Raw genomic sequence first — 15,352 nt, forward strand, 5'->3', positions numbered from 1 at the left:
TTTCCATTTCTCATCTGTAATTCACTCTCCGATTATCCAACAGGGAGGGTATTTGGCTGACGACAAAAGAAGTACAACTTAGTGTAAATAAGGGGGTAAGATACTCAAACTTACAAAATTTTATTTCTTTGTATTAATAGGTTAGACAGAGAGTTCTGCTGTACAGACAGACAGACAGACATGTATAACTATTATTATTTGGGTTTCAACCAGAAATAATAATATCACTGATTACATTAAAGCTGAGCAGCTTATTTTTTAGCTTCAACTTTTTAACTATTTCTAAAAACTCTTTTCCTGTCAATGATGGGTACTAATGCTAGTAAATAGATAAATTAGAAACGTTGAGAGTTGTGAGTTTTAGATGAATAGATAGATTGATCATAATACATGAATATGCCAACAACAAGGTTATTTTGGCGTTGTTATTTTCATAATTGAAATGATCATAATAACCACCATTTAAAAAACATTTCATTATAGATAAATGTGTTTTAGACTGACACTAAAATTTAATGATTAACAAATATTGTCCAAATTGGGCAAAATAAAAAAAAGAATAATAAATTAATCACATTCTATGTTTCTAACCATGGACGAGACTGAATTCTTTTAGCTAATTATAACACAAAAGGCAGGATTTTTTGTTTCCACACACAGAGGTTTGTTAACAGTTTTGCAATCAATTTAAACAATTATTTGTAATTTATTTTACAATGAAATGAACAAAATCAAACAGTACATGTCCAGCAATTATTATTTTACTATTAACCTGAACATACTGTGTATTCACCCATTCTGGAAAGAAAGTTCTTTCTTTTTTTCTTTCTTTCTTTTAATTTTTCTCTTTCTTTCGTTCTATGTAGTTTTCTCCTCATATGTCTCTTACGTCCGCATAGAAGTACTTGTAGCTTGTTTACAAAAAAATAGAATCATTTTTTATTAAGTTATTAAGCGTTTCTTGTTTGATTTAGAATTATTTCTTACTTTCAAGTGATTAAGTGCATGATTGATTAAGTGTTCACACCTAGGTTCTTGTCTTGTAGAATATTTTAAAAAAATCACCAACTTTTCATTTTAATCTAATAATCAACTTCATCAAGGCAAACGAGCATGTGAACTAGATCTAAACAAACAGTAACCGCGAGGTTATAAAAATTCCATCAGAGAATCGCTAGCAGCTACAGAAACTCTGCAAACATCAGACACTGTTTGCTACTCAGTCTGATATCCAATTAGATATGGCACAGATTTAAAGCAGGCTGCTAATTACTGACTCGATTAAATTAATCAGTTCTCTCCTCTCCTTCTCAGCAGGAGAGCTCATCACATGTCACAGTCCTAATTACAGATAGAGACGCAATCACGACTGTAGAGGCTCCGGGGGAGGTTAGAGAAATAATCCTTGTCCCATTTAAAAGAGAGGAGTTTATTATAACGGCATAAAAATTTAAGCTCTCACCTCTCTCAGCCGCCTTGTGATTTTACTGGAAATGAACAAGAACCTAACGGATGAAACTGTACTAAAGGAATATAAAAAAAATACTGCAAAAATATCTATTTTGATCATATTATTTGTGACATAACGTTTTATTATGTCAAAGAAGCAAAGAAGTCTGTGAAGAGTAAGGAATAATACACTGAATCATGGTTTTCTGGGAAAATAATCAACGATCGAACTACTGCTACTACTACTGTGTTCTTCGCTTCAAAACGTACTGCACAACACATCAAAGTCTTAATTTGATTCTTCTGTGATTTGGTACCAATCCCAACTCCTAACACTGGAGACTCCTTCCATAAGTGTTAAGTAGACATTTTGATCCTCGACAAGCGCATTAATATAATTCTGTGATGTGTGATCTAAATGATTAACCTCATGCTATGCTCTTATAGAACAATAATCAACACCTTTTAAATAATCTGATTAGAGAATTAAACACTAGCTGAATTTACATGAAGCCTAATATTTCACTAATAAAGGGCAATCTGAATAAAACTGCATCATGTAGACACTTCATTCAAGCAGTCTGAACAGAATGAATTTTCAATGAGAAATAGAGGGGTGTGTGCAAAACTTTGTGATCCATTCAGTGGGTAAATATTAACCTAACCTTAGGAAACTTACCAAGCATGGGGGGAACATGCAAATTTCACCCACAAATGACGTGGGAATCAAATCCAGGACCTGGATGAAATGGATCCCCATAATCTTTAGTTTATTCTTAACACATTCTAAAACATTCTGGCCTACAGGAGCAAAGCACAAAACCTGTTCAACTTAATGAACTGAATTACTTCTGATTTTGTATTATACTTCAATAAGATTTGTTTAAATTACAGTCAAATGTTTGCACACCCAGTTATTATTTGAATGATAAAGGGGACAAAATTCTGCTATAAAAAACAACAACAACAATAATAATAATAGTTTTATAAATTAAACCTGGATTATTGCTGGACCAGGACAACCATTCACTGGTGAAATCAACATAAAACAACATAAAACAGCTGTATAGTCACAGTTATCACTCAGTTAAACCACAAATAATATAACAAGTCTTACTGGCTGTGATAATAGCAGCATATAATTACAACAAAAGAGACATACAGTATAATACTTTTAACAGTTGCATTGTTGCAAAGCATTTTTACAGAAATACAAATTATGGATATACGGTAAATTAAAAAATGTATATACTTTTAGCTTTATGAGTTTGTGCCACAGTCTCAGACTCTAAATAAATTAAATTAAACTAAATTCCCTGAATTCCTTTACCATGTTTGGAATAGAAAAGCAGTATAGTTATGCGCCTGTCTTCTCTTGATATAAATATTGTCAATGGTGTTAGGTGTGGTTAGCTGTTAGGCGTGCTTTGGAATCTGCTTATGCATTTCTACTGATTGTTACTGCATGAAGTAAACACTGCTTTGTCAATTGAATTGCCACGTCATGGCATTGAACTGTTCTGTGCTGTCAGCTACAAGTGTGTCCAGACACACGACCTCTGATCTCCCTGTAGCAACAATGCAACAATAAAAAATAAAAATAAGAAGAAGAAGAATAGCTCAATTCCATACCGTATTTGCAGTCAAATGATGATACAATCATTTCATGTTTTAAAAACACTTGATCTTGCTCTCTTTGTTTATCTTGTCGCCAACCTGCAGAAGAGACGCACACACAATCATTCACTAACAAAACTAGCATGTTATAGGAACTCGGCTAGAAGTTAATGACACATCCCCTGTACAGTCCTGACCTCGCTGCAAGCCATTTCCACATGTTGTGTTGTTGAAGGAGTTCCTGGGAGGCCAGCGGTTCAGATGTAAAACAGGCAGTCAGATCAGATCAGATCAGATTATATAGAGAAATAAAGTGAGTCCTTACTCCCATAACTGTGTATTGCTTTATAGTTGAAATATACCAGTTTTAATGTCTATGAGTGGTCAATAATGTCCAACCCACCAAGGAGACTTTGTAGTTGTAATGAAATGTAATGATGCACCGTGCAATGAATCTCATCTCTGTAAAAAGGAAGAATATGCACGACGGTACAGTATAACTGTAATTAATCAGTGGTAGGAAAAGATGAAAAGGTACTGCTCACATTGTTGCCAGTTGATTTTACTGTCAGACCTGCTGTTTTAGGAAATGAATCCACACCTTTTGCAGTGCTGTTGAATTCAGGATTTCTGTGATGAATGGAGCTTGGTTTTCTTTATAAAAGGATCCAGTTGAATATGAATGGGGAGTTTGTGAGGTTTCACTGTTCTACTGGAGTTAGAGTAACTTTATCTTTAGCAGCAGTGGGCCGTATGTAAGGCCGTGCCGATGTCAGATCTGGGGCAAAGTCTCAAATAGCTCAGTGTTTCCCAGTGAAGAATGGCCTTCGGAATACCCAGTGGACACTATTTTTTTCCTCCTGAAACCCGAGGGGAGGTGTTGTCATCTAACCTTTACAACCCTTACAAAGTCTGAGCACAATATTTGGAATATCATATGAATCACATAATTTTCTCTTTTCAAATAAATATGAGAAAAGGTGCTGATTGGTTGTTACAGAATAATACAATAAAAAAAGTTTATCCATGTTACAGTCATTATGTAAATAAAGTAAAAAAAATTACATATTCTATGTTGTATTGTAATATATACTCAGCAAAAAAAGAAACGCCACTTTTTCAGGACTGTGTATTTCAACAATAATGTTGTAAAAATCCAAATAACTTTACAGATCTTCATTGTAAAGGGTTTAAACAATGTTTTCCATGCATGTTCAATTAACCGTAATCAATTAATTAACATGCACCTGTGGAATGGTCGTTAAGACCTTAACAGCTTACAGAAAGTAGAAAGTACAAAAACGCAGGACACTAAAGAGACTTGTGTAACAACACCTGCACAGGATGGGTACATCCGAATATCACACCTGAGTGACAGGTACAGGATGGCCACAACAACTGCCCGAGTCACACCAGGAACACACAATCCCTCCATCAGTGCTCAGACTGTCCGCAATAGGCAGTCCATGAGGAGGAGATGCACTGCAGTACTTCAAGCAGCTGGTGGCCACCAGATACTGACTGGTACTTTTGATTTTGAGCCTCCCTTCATTCAGGGACACATTGGGAAACATTTTTAGTTTATGTCTTATGGTGTTGACTCTTTTAGTGTTCATACAAATATTTACACATTAAGTTTACTGAAAGTAAAAACAGGTGAAAGTCAGAGGACGTTTCTTTTTTTGCTGAGTATATACGTTTTTATATAGTCTATAAATTCCATCAGGAGTTTAAATGTAAGTGATGACTGTGTATTTATCATTGTATCATTGTCAATGTAAAGTTAAAACCTTAATTATACAGAGTACTGTACAAAAGTCTTTAACCCCCCCCCCCCCCCCATCGCTATTCAAATTTTGTTTCCAAAGAACCAGACATTTTACTTCCTTGTACTTTTTATATCGCCTTGAGGAATAGTTCTCCAAGCTTCCTGAACGTGTCGTTGTTTTTCTCTCTCTCTTTTCCTTTTTTTGCCAAGTTTTTGAGAAGTTTTAGAGGAATGTTTTTTTAATTGGTGGGAAACAGATGCAGATAACGAGAGATGATCAGGCCAATCAGTGAACTGGTCATGCTGAATGCCGATTGGTTGGAACAGACGAGATGTCAGAAGTTCAGGATTCCTAATGCTAATGGAAATTATCATTGTTGTATTCAATTATTATAAAAATTTCTGTTTTCTAAGATTTAGTCCAAATTCTAGTGCTAAATTATTTCTTTCTACACTGTAAAATAATGCTGAAGGCATCAAAATGATGCGATAATCCCCTTCGAACAGTTGATATTGGGATGTATCTGCTACTTATGCTCTGTAAATCCTCCATAGTGGCTGTTTTGGTCTCGCTTTCCTGGGAAGGTCTTCATGAGAGACAGTTTCCTTATGGTGCTTGATGTGTTTTGTAAATGTATTTAAAACAGTACTGTTCTTGCAAGAACTGCTCCAGAACAGCTGACCTCTGTGACTGCTGTTGTTATTGTTGTTGTTACTTACAGTAATGACCTAATGCCATATGTGCCATATTTAAAGTATTGGAAAAATTCAGTATTGTTATAAAATCAAAAAAATCCAAACTTGTATCCAAACTTTTGACTACTACTCATACCTCACATAAGGGAAAGCCGCCTCTGCCTCCTTGCTCAGCTCAGATGTTAGGGTACACCTGTAGGAGCACGGTACTGGGAAATGACACGATTGAGGTATTTATCAAACTTGAGGGGTATTTCAGCTGAAACATTCACATAAACACTTTGCTAGAGCTCAGTGTCTCGTGTTCACTTGTTACAGAAATAACAAAATATGGAACCTTTAAGAGGCTCTGCTAAAAGGATTTGGGAATAGCGGTGCTTTACTTAATTACAATGCGAGTGCTGGGTATCTTCCCCCAGCATTGGACTGATCATGCAGAGCTGTTCCACAGTTACAACATGCTCAAGGCAATACCTGCAGTCTGAAATCTTCATTTCTCAAAACAAACAAACAGACACATTAATACATTAACACATTAACACATTAACATATTAATACAGTAACAAATGTATTATTGGTCCTTCTTAACTATGTACACATACGACCCATTTATATATATTTATTTAATTTTACCCTTCCTGGGAAACACCTTCATCTGAAAGGGTGGAGAAAGTTCCTAGATTTGTTTCTGACTTCCTGGCGTATGGGTCTAATCAGTTGGAAATTTCCTGATTGTTTTATCTCGAGCTAGATGAATGTATGAAGTGTGTAAACCCACACTGTGTAGGTGTAAAAGAAGGCCAAAGCAGATTCATCATCTCTGTCCCAATTCAACTTCAATTTTATGGTTCCTTTGTAGATCACAAACGCATGCAAGATGCCACCAGGTGGATTAACAAGTCTACGTAAGTTGCTCCAAAGTGTGAATGTGTTTGTTTGTTTGTTTGTGTGTGTGTGTGTGTGTGTGTGTGTGTGTGTGTGTGTGTGTGTGTGTGTGTGTGCGCGTGGTGCACATGACTGGGGTCTTGTTCATGGCACATTCTCACTTCATGCCAATTGATCGTCTAATTGTCTCCAAATCCACAAACATCGCTGACTAGGTCAGTCCTTTTACTGAAGATGAAGATGAATATAAAAATTCAGACCTTCTCCTGTCTGTTACTAATGCACAATATCTACACATATAGAGCATTTCCCATGATGCCTAATCGAAAGAACAACATATTAGCATTATTAATGTGCCAAGAAAATGTGCAGGAACTGGCATGAGAGCTGGCATGCTGTCTTTTAAAATGGCACGACTCCAGAACCCAGCACACCCCGCTGTCATTGCAGCGTGCAAGACTTGACTCCATAAGTAGTTAGACTACGGAATCCTCAACCAAACGATATGCTAAACAATGAGTCAGAAAGGAATCCCGAGCACTTAAATATACATTTAAGCATTTAAAAGTTGATGTGCAAAAAAAACCTAAACAAAGCAAAAAAAAACGTTGGAACATTCCTTTGCACCACACCTCAGACTCATCACTCCCCAGCCTGTCAACACACCTTTGCCTGGAGTTGTCTACAAAAATACTTTGGAACCGCCAACCCTCGGACACACCTCTCTCCAGTGCCATCCGATCACATTTCTCATGGATAGGACCTGGTACCGGGTGTGGATGCATGCTGTTGCTACTTTCACGTCATAATAAGAAAATGATCCCAACTGTTACAAACCCAAATCTCATCAATCTGTCAATCACTCGTCTCTGTTTATAACAACAAGATATTGCATGGCAAGGTAGAATTATCCTGCGTGCATGCAAAAGCAAACAGACATCTTTTGCTTGTATTGTTTTACATTTGTCAAACAATCTGCACTTATCATGGTCAGGAGTCGAGTCATTACTGGGAACACTGGATGCAAAGTGGGATCAGAACCCGGATCAGATCCATCAGAGCGTATGATGCATGCATACATTACACCTAAAGGCAGGTTGGTGTAACCAGTTCACCCACCTCCTGGAATGTTTTCTGCACTCGGCAGAAGGATGCGGAAACCCAGGAGGAATCCCCAACTCAGAGAACGCTATAAGCACCAGTGTGACGCAAAAGACCTACATTAGGTTGAGATTCAGTGAGTTTCAAGGCTGTGATATAACATTTTCAGTTAATTGTGCTCATCATCAGTGAACTCTAATGCCCTGTGGATAGAGGCGGAGTCATCCTGGAGGCGGAGTCATCCTGGACTAGACCACATCCACCAGGATTGGAATATTAAATTATACAAGAAAAATAATATCAGATAGAGTGAGTGGTAGTGGTTCATAAATGTAGTTCATTTTCTGAATGTTTGATACCTTTAGTCCCAAATATTCTGAAGCTGGTTATCAGTTAACATTGTCTGGGTGTTAGGGAATAAAGATCAAATATAGCTTATATATATATATATATATATATATAGAGAGAGAGAGAGAGAGAGATAGATAGATAGATTTGTTGAATAAGTGATCCAAGTGACACTGTGTTGTTTCATGGGTCCAGGGTCCGGGTTTGATTCCCGGCCAGGTTCTGTGTGCATGGAGTTTGCATGCTCTCCCCGTGCTTGGTGGGTTTTCCCCGGGTACTCCGGTTTCCTCCCACAGTCCAAACACATGCAGATTAGGTTAATTGGCGTTCCCAACTTGCCCATATTGTGTGAATGAGTGATAGATAAGCGGTATAGATGATGAGCGAGTGAGTGAGTGATTCAAGTGAAGAAGGTCTTATGGCAGAATGTGTGTCAGTGAGATACTGTAGGTGAGTTAAATAAACATTTACATAAATCACTGTCCTAAAATAGTTATCACAATCAACAATCAATATGTACAGTATCATCAGTTTCCTGTATTTAAGAAAAAGGTTTTGATGAACAGGGTTTAATTTTACAATAACTGCATGGAAACAAACACAGATGGATTACTGAGTAACACTGCCCCCTAGTGTACAGAGTGCCAACTGCAAAAAGAAATGTATAGAGAGCTCTCACAGCATAGGGGTTAGGGACAATGTCCAAAACTCTAATTGTAAAAATAAATGGTTCTGATTGGATGGCATGTTTAGACACATGATCTACTGTTTACACCACATTGTGCACCAAAGGTAAAGGTGATCAAACTCAATATTAGCCTGGTTGACTTTTTCATAATATGTAATAAGTCTATATTTATAAGATACCTATCCCCTCTCTTATGCAAGCATAATTAAAAAGCCCCCAAATATGTATTAACGTGAACCTTAAACCACCCTCTGAAATAATCATAATTAAACTTAACAAATAGTCCCAAAGTATTATTAAGTCCTAGTGTTATGCTGTACTGTCAATATACTGTATTATCATGCTCTGGAACTGTAAATGTGGAGTTATAAAAAAAAAAGGTTAATATGACTATAAAGTGCCTTTGGTGCGATTCTGTCCCACATGCTGTTTTGCCAAAGTGCTTTAATCCCAGGTGTAAATGAGACAAGGCTGCATCCAGTCCATCCTCTGCACGCAACAGCATCTCATAAACAAGGACAAGCGTAAAAGACCAACCAACATGTTTTTATTATTTTAAAAAGCAAAACCCCAAAAGGTAAATAAAATGTAAATAAATTTGTTCCCAGAAGGAGTTATGCCATTTACTTTTACTGAAACGAAAAATTCATAAATATAAAAACTTTTCAGAAAGGCTTATACTGTATGTGATAAACAATACGCAGTCACCTTCAACTCTTAATCACTTTGCTAACGGATGGTCCACCATGTGCTCTTTAAATGCTAATTTTAGCAACAAAAAAGAAAAAGAGAAAGAAAAAAGTCTGTCCTGTTACTGGTCCTTTCATAACTGAATGGACATGTAATAATAATAATAATAATAATAATAATAATAATAATAATATTTTATACATTTTATATTTGAAGCAAATCTCAATATGCTACAGACATGTGCAGATTGTATTTTGTCACCACATGATTTTATTATCAACAGACCTTTCCATAATTATAAATATTTGGGTCAATATCACAATAAAGTGCCTTTGAGACTTCAGAATTTGGAAAGAAAAAAAAGCTGAGGTCTTCCATTTAACTTCATATTCATTTTATTAAATAGACCGTAGGCTTTTAGTGCAAATGCATGTTGGTCAAGCTGCAGCACTTTTTACAGTAAAAAAAAAATGAATTAAAATAAAAAAATAAAAAATAAAAAATCTAAATAAAAATGATATACAGTATTTCTGTTCAGTTTCTTGATATAATAATACTTGGCATTCAGATCAGAAATGGTTAGAACATCACGACGAGCAACACCACTTGTTTACTGATAATGATAATCATTTCTTTCACTTTGATGCATCTGGAGTACAGAGAGAGGGCGAAGAAAGGAGGAGAGAGAGAGAGAGAGAGAGAGAGAGAAGGACCATGAGGATGTTTGCAGTGCAGAGAGAGCAGGTGACAGGGAGCTGACGGAGAAAAGAAGCATGTGTGGTGGAAGTGATGGTCAAGAATAAATGATAATAGGTTAAAAAGAAAAAGAGAAATCTGAGCATTGTATTACAATAATCTGGTAGATATTATTATACAATGTGACCTGCTTAGGGCTGATTTGCCCCCCCCCCCTCTAAAAATGCCAAGATTTTAAAGTAATTAATTATTAATTAGTTATTAATTAATTATTATCCCTCACTCACACATTGTCTATACCGCTTTATCGTGTATACAAGGTCGCTGGAGCCTGGAGTCTATCCCAGGAGACTTAAGACACGAGATGGTGTACACCCTGGACAGAGTGCCAATTCATCACAGGACACACACATACACACATACACAAACTCATTTACACACTAGGGTTAGAAGTTGGGCAATTTGGGGATGCCAGTTAGCCTAATCTGCAGGTCTTTAGACTGTGGGAGAACACCGAAGAACCCGAAAGAAGCCCACACAGACCCGAGGAATCGAACCCAGATCCTGGAGGTGCAAGGTGGCAGCGCTGACCACTACACCACTGTAATTAATGATTCTATTTAATATAATTTTGTAGTTATGACAGGCTGAAATGGGCAAAATGTGGTGAAAAACATTTTTAGCCTTTACTTTAAAGAGAGAAAATATAATAAGTTGGTTGGACACAAAATGCAACACAATCATGTAAATACGAAGTGATCTATACTGTGGTTCCATATCTTCCATATCACATTATTTCCCACTGTACTGTATGTACAGCAAACCGCCACACCCAAGAAACAGCACCATGAGTCACAAGGCAAGTGGACAACAATGTTCCTGCAATTGTGACAAAATTTGATTTGAAAATCTCCACAATCTAAAATCATAACCTCTATGCACAATCACAGAAAACTTCTGGCCTCATTAGACAACTTGTTCCAGTACTAATGATCATCGCACTTATTACAAAAGCTTGTTATTATGTGCGACTCAGGTGCAGATGTAATTTTTTTCCAATCACTTCTCTTTAACACAACTAACGTGTGAGATCACATGATGATGAATTAACTCACCTTGTGTGTGTGTGTGTGTGTGTGTATACACATGTATATATACAGTATGTGTTGGGGGGCGGGGGGGTCAATGCTATTTGATTTTTCTCTTTCTACTGACATTTACTTATCTATTGTTTATAAAATCACCCCATTATCAAACACCTTTACGTTATGGAATTAAAGAAAAGAGTCATGTGAGTTAAGTAAACACACAGCTCAAAGATTTGCTGAGATTGTCGCTTAGCACTCGGCTCCCTTGTCGATTTGGGTGTGCGGGGGAAAAGGGTGGGCCTGGGAAAGGAGGGCTGAAGTTACCAGGGTTTATTAAGCGAAGTGTGAATTTCACTCGCATTTAGAGAGCAATATGACTGAAAGGACACGGAGCAAAGAGGATGTTGACGTCTTCGGGGAAGTGAATGAAGACTTCCAGGCAGGTCGGGTGTCACACATACTGTACTGTACCACTGCTTTCCTCATGAGTGAAAGATCTTTTTGCTTACAGAATAATTAACACCCCTTTACAGATGTGGCTCGCTCGAAGAACTCAGGGTTCTGTGGGATTCTCCTCACGGCTCTGTCTTTTCTTCTCATTCTCATGACCTTCCCGGTTTCTGTTTGGTGCTGCTTAAAGGTAAGAATATAATAACAATTCAAAAACCACAATTTTTGGGGGGTTAAATGAAATAAAATTAGCAGCATTTGTGTATCTTAACTATAGTTTAGAATATGTATTAAATTATGACATCATATGTATTACTTTATAATAATTGATTCCGTTTTGTGTAAAGATCGTAAAGGAATATGAGAGAGCGGTTATTTTCCGTCTAGGGCGACTCCTCGGAGGAGCGAAAGGACCCGGTAAGACGAAAAAGAACTCAGATAGATGTTTTATTAAGATAAAAGTTTATAACCTTTTAATTCACCTTTATTTTTTTTAAGGTATATTCTGGATTGTTCCATGTGTGGACACTTTTCGCAAGGTTGATCTGAGGACGGTGTCTTTCAACATTCCTCCTCAGGAGTTGAGTATTTACAAAGCACTTTTCAAAGTCTTTAAATTCATAACAAAGTAATGACCCTGATATAATCACGCTTTGTTTTTTTCCCTCCACGCTCCTCACTACAGGTGCTGACCAAAGACTCTGTGACCATCATGGTCGACGGCGTGGTGTATTACAGAGTCTTTAACCCTACCATCTCTATCACTAAAGTGGAAGACGCTAATCTGGCTACGCAGATGCTGGCGCAAACCACTCTAAGGAACATGTTGGGCACCAAGAGCTTGGCGGACATTTTGCGAGACCGTGAGGAGATGGCGGAACAGATGGAGGTGGGAGATCCCACCAAAAATAAACATCTTCCTGTCATGCTTAAGTAAAAGCATTAAAGAAGAGATGCTCGGTTTTGGTCTACATTCATATGTAAATCAATACAGATATTCCTTTTGTCTAACAGGAAGTGCTCTACTCTGCGTCCAAGAACTGGGGCATTAAAGTCGAGCGGGTGGAGCTGAAGGACGTCAAACTGCCCTCGACCTTACAGAGAGCCATGGCTGCTGAGGCCGAGGCCACCAGAGAGGCTCGCGCCAAGGTCAGGGTTCATGCAGCTCTCCGATTGGCTGATTGTAGAAGATGCTGACTAATATTAGGAAATACATATTAGAAAATACAATCATCTCCCCAAAAATAATGGCACCCTTTCCCTGTATATTGCCTATAAAATGTGTTCGTCTTGTGCAGGTGATAGCTGCTGAGGGGGAGATGAAGTCCTCGTGCGCGCTGAAGGAGGCGGCGGACGTCATGTCCGAGTCTCCAGCCGCTCTCCAGCTCCGCTACCTGCAAACGCTGGCTGAGATCGCCACAGAGAGGAACTCCACCGTGGTCTTCCCGATTCCCATGGACCTCATTACCAGCTTCATGAGGAAGTGAGCACACACCTGAACATCTCAACATCTCCTGATTGATTATTTCATCCTTTACAGCACTACTGCAGATGTAATGTTTTGGCACTAATAGGAAACGTATGTAGTTTCTGGAATAAAAGCTGACGGCAACGAATGATGGATATTTAAAAGGATATTTAAGAATGCATAAAATAGAAAGTTTTTGAACAATATTTTTATACAGACTAAACTAGACTATGTATAACATATACAAAGCAGACATGCTGTAGATATACCTATCTAAAAACACTTTTACAGAATCAATAACTTATAGCAGAGATTTTCAGATGTTTTATCATGAACCGAATGTTCTACTGTAGAAAAAACATTTTCATAAGTTTTATGTAAATAGATTATTAGATATAAATACGTACTGTAAATGTACAGTAACATATGCTCTACTCTAACATATAAAACACAATTATTTATGAATAGCAATGAATAGATTTCAGGTCATGAGGACATGAAGTGCTGATTATTGATCATTTGAAGTTTATGTGATTAAATGAGGCTTAATAAACTTAATTGACTACATTTCTGTAACCTTATTGAGCTTCTGTAACAGTCTCTGTGGAGCGGTCTTAGTACTTGTAATTCGCTCAGCCTCACGCTATGAGGTGTGATAAGGATGAAAACATGAGAAAAACCTGCCATGACTCATGCTGGCGAGTGGCAGTACCATGGAAATGTCGACCTTTTCTTAAAATTTGCACTTAATAAACAGATAAAAATAATTTTGTGCATTAATGTCCAACAGACCTGCATGTTTTCAGAAATGCTGATTTTAACATACTAAGTCAGATGTAAGTCTAAGGGTCTAACCCTAACCCTAACCCTATAGCCTCCTGATACATGCTGCAACTGGATCCAGTAAGAACAGGAGACGCAGTGGAAGGCCCGAGTGCACATCTGCCCAAGAAAACAAATACTTACGAGTGTCCTCCTTGAGAAACAGACACCTCAATGCTCCTTAATTGGCTGCAGTGTTGATCGAACCAAGATAGAAACACGTGTGCAGAGTCTCAGGTCAGCTGGTCTTATGGGCAGTTTAACATTGTAGTGCACAAACTGTGGGCTTTACATGACTGGAATCAAGTCCAAGTTGGAGATGTTTCCATTCAGGCATAGGACATATATCAGACACAGAGGTAATGATAAAATAATAGATGCCTGCCTTACACTATCACTGAATCATGGAGGTGGAAGCGTGATGATCTGGAGATCAGAGAACATTGGTGAAAGCAGGACGTCTGGGAGGAAATCACACCTGAATATCTGTGAAAACTGAACAGTAGAATGCTACAGATTTGTCAGGAAGTTATTGTTACAAAGGATTTTTTTATTTATTATTTATTTTTTATTATTAGTTTAACATTATTAACATTGTAATTATTTAAGTTTAACATTTAAAATCAATTGCTATTATTATGTGCCCCAAAATGCTTCAAACTGAATAAATGTAGATTTTTTTTTAGGACTCTGTGACCCATTCGTTCATTGAATTGACCACAGCCAACAAAATATAATAAAAATAAATAAGTCTGATATTCTGGTATTCCCTTTTTTTTTTTTTTTAGATTAATTTCTCCATAGACCCATTGTTCCCCCTAGCGGTCCGTGAAGGTATTGCATATTGGTTTCCCCTAAATCATTTACAATAAATAAACAAAATGTTTAAATGAGTGAAAATAAGTGATGAGAGCTAGGAAAAATGGGTTTAAGTTGCATGTTTTTTTACACTCTTGTGTTGTGATTAAAGGGTTTGGTGGCCGAAGAAGGTTTTTACATAAACTGACCTGCTGCTTTTTTTAGGTCGGCAATAACTGCTCTAAAATGAACTGTTAAAAACAGTGGATATTTCTCTTTTCTGTGTTGTTTGATCCATACCGCCGCACCACAAGGTGGCAGTATAACCTCAAGATAAACTTAAAAAGGCGCAAATTTTTCACAGAAAAAATCACTTAACACTTAATTTTATTGAGAGCAAAAGCGACGTTTGACGCCTCTATGACGTTAACAAAACACGTGAACAAATGTATACACTAAACACTATAATGCTTTAATATAAGCAACGTCAAACTCTTTGCCGTCGAAACACCTCCATATTTATAGCCTTAACAGGTTCTAACACGTGACCTAATTAGCGCGCTGATTGGATCGACCAATCAGATGTTGGCACGCGAAAGACAGCGAGAGAAGAGGACCATGGCAGGAAATAAACACATTGTTCCGTGCGGAGGCGGGGCTTCGTCGTTAGGCTCTGGCCAATAGGGTTACAGGAAAGAGATTTTATTAAAATTAAACACAAAGGACCAAGTAAACAAACAAAATCTTATGGTATAATTTTTTATGTTAATATATTATGCACAAATATT

At 37.3% G+C, this 15,352-nt stretch overlaps 1 protein-coding gene across 1 annotated transcript; it reads left to right on the top strand.

Moving 5' to 3' along the window:
• Positions 1 to 11,399: 11,399 nt before the first annotated feature.
• On the top strand, positions 11,400 to 13,673 carry zgc:112408 (uncharacterized protein LOC550260 homolog). Its single transcript, XM_053487961.1, has 7 exons — positions 11,400 to 11,469; positions 11,560 to 11,666; positions 11,824 to 11,893; positions 11,975 to 12,084; positions 12,162 to 12,365; positions 12,491 to 12,625; positions 12,775 to 13,673. The coding sequence occupies exons 1-7, from the start codon at positions 11,400 to 11,402 to the stop codon at positions 12,961 to 12,963; spliced, it is 885 nt and encodes a 294-aa protein (XP_053343936.1). The 3' UTR covers positions 12,964 to 13,673.
• Positions 13,674 to 15,352: the final 1,679 nt, after the last annotated feature.

Source organism: Clarias gariepinus, chromosome 26 (genome assembly GCF_024256425.1).
Source record: "Clarias gariepinus isolate MV-2021 ecotype Netherlands chromosome 26, CGAR_prim_01v2, whole genome shotgun sequence".
Classification (NCBI taxonomy): domain Eukaryota; kingdom Metazoa; phylum Chordata; class Actinopteri; order Siluriformes; family Clariidae; genus Clarias; species Clarias gariepinus.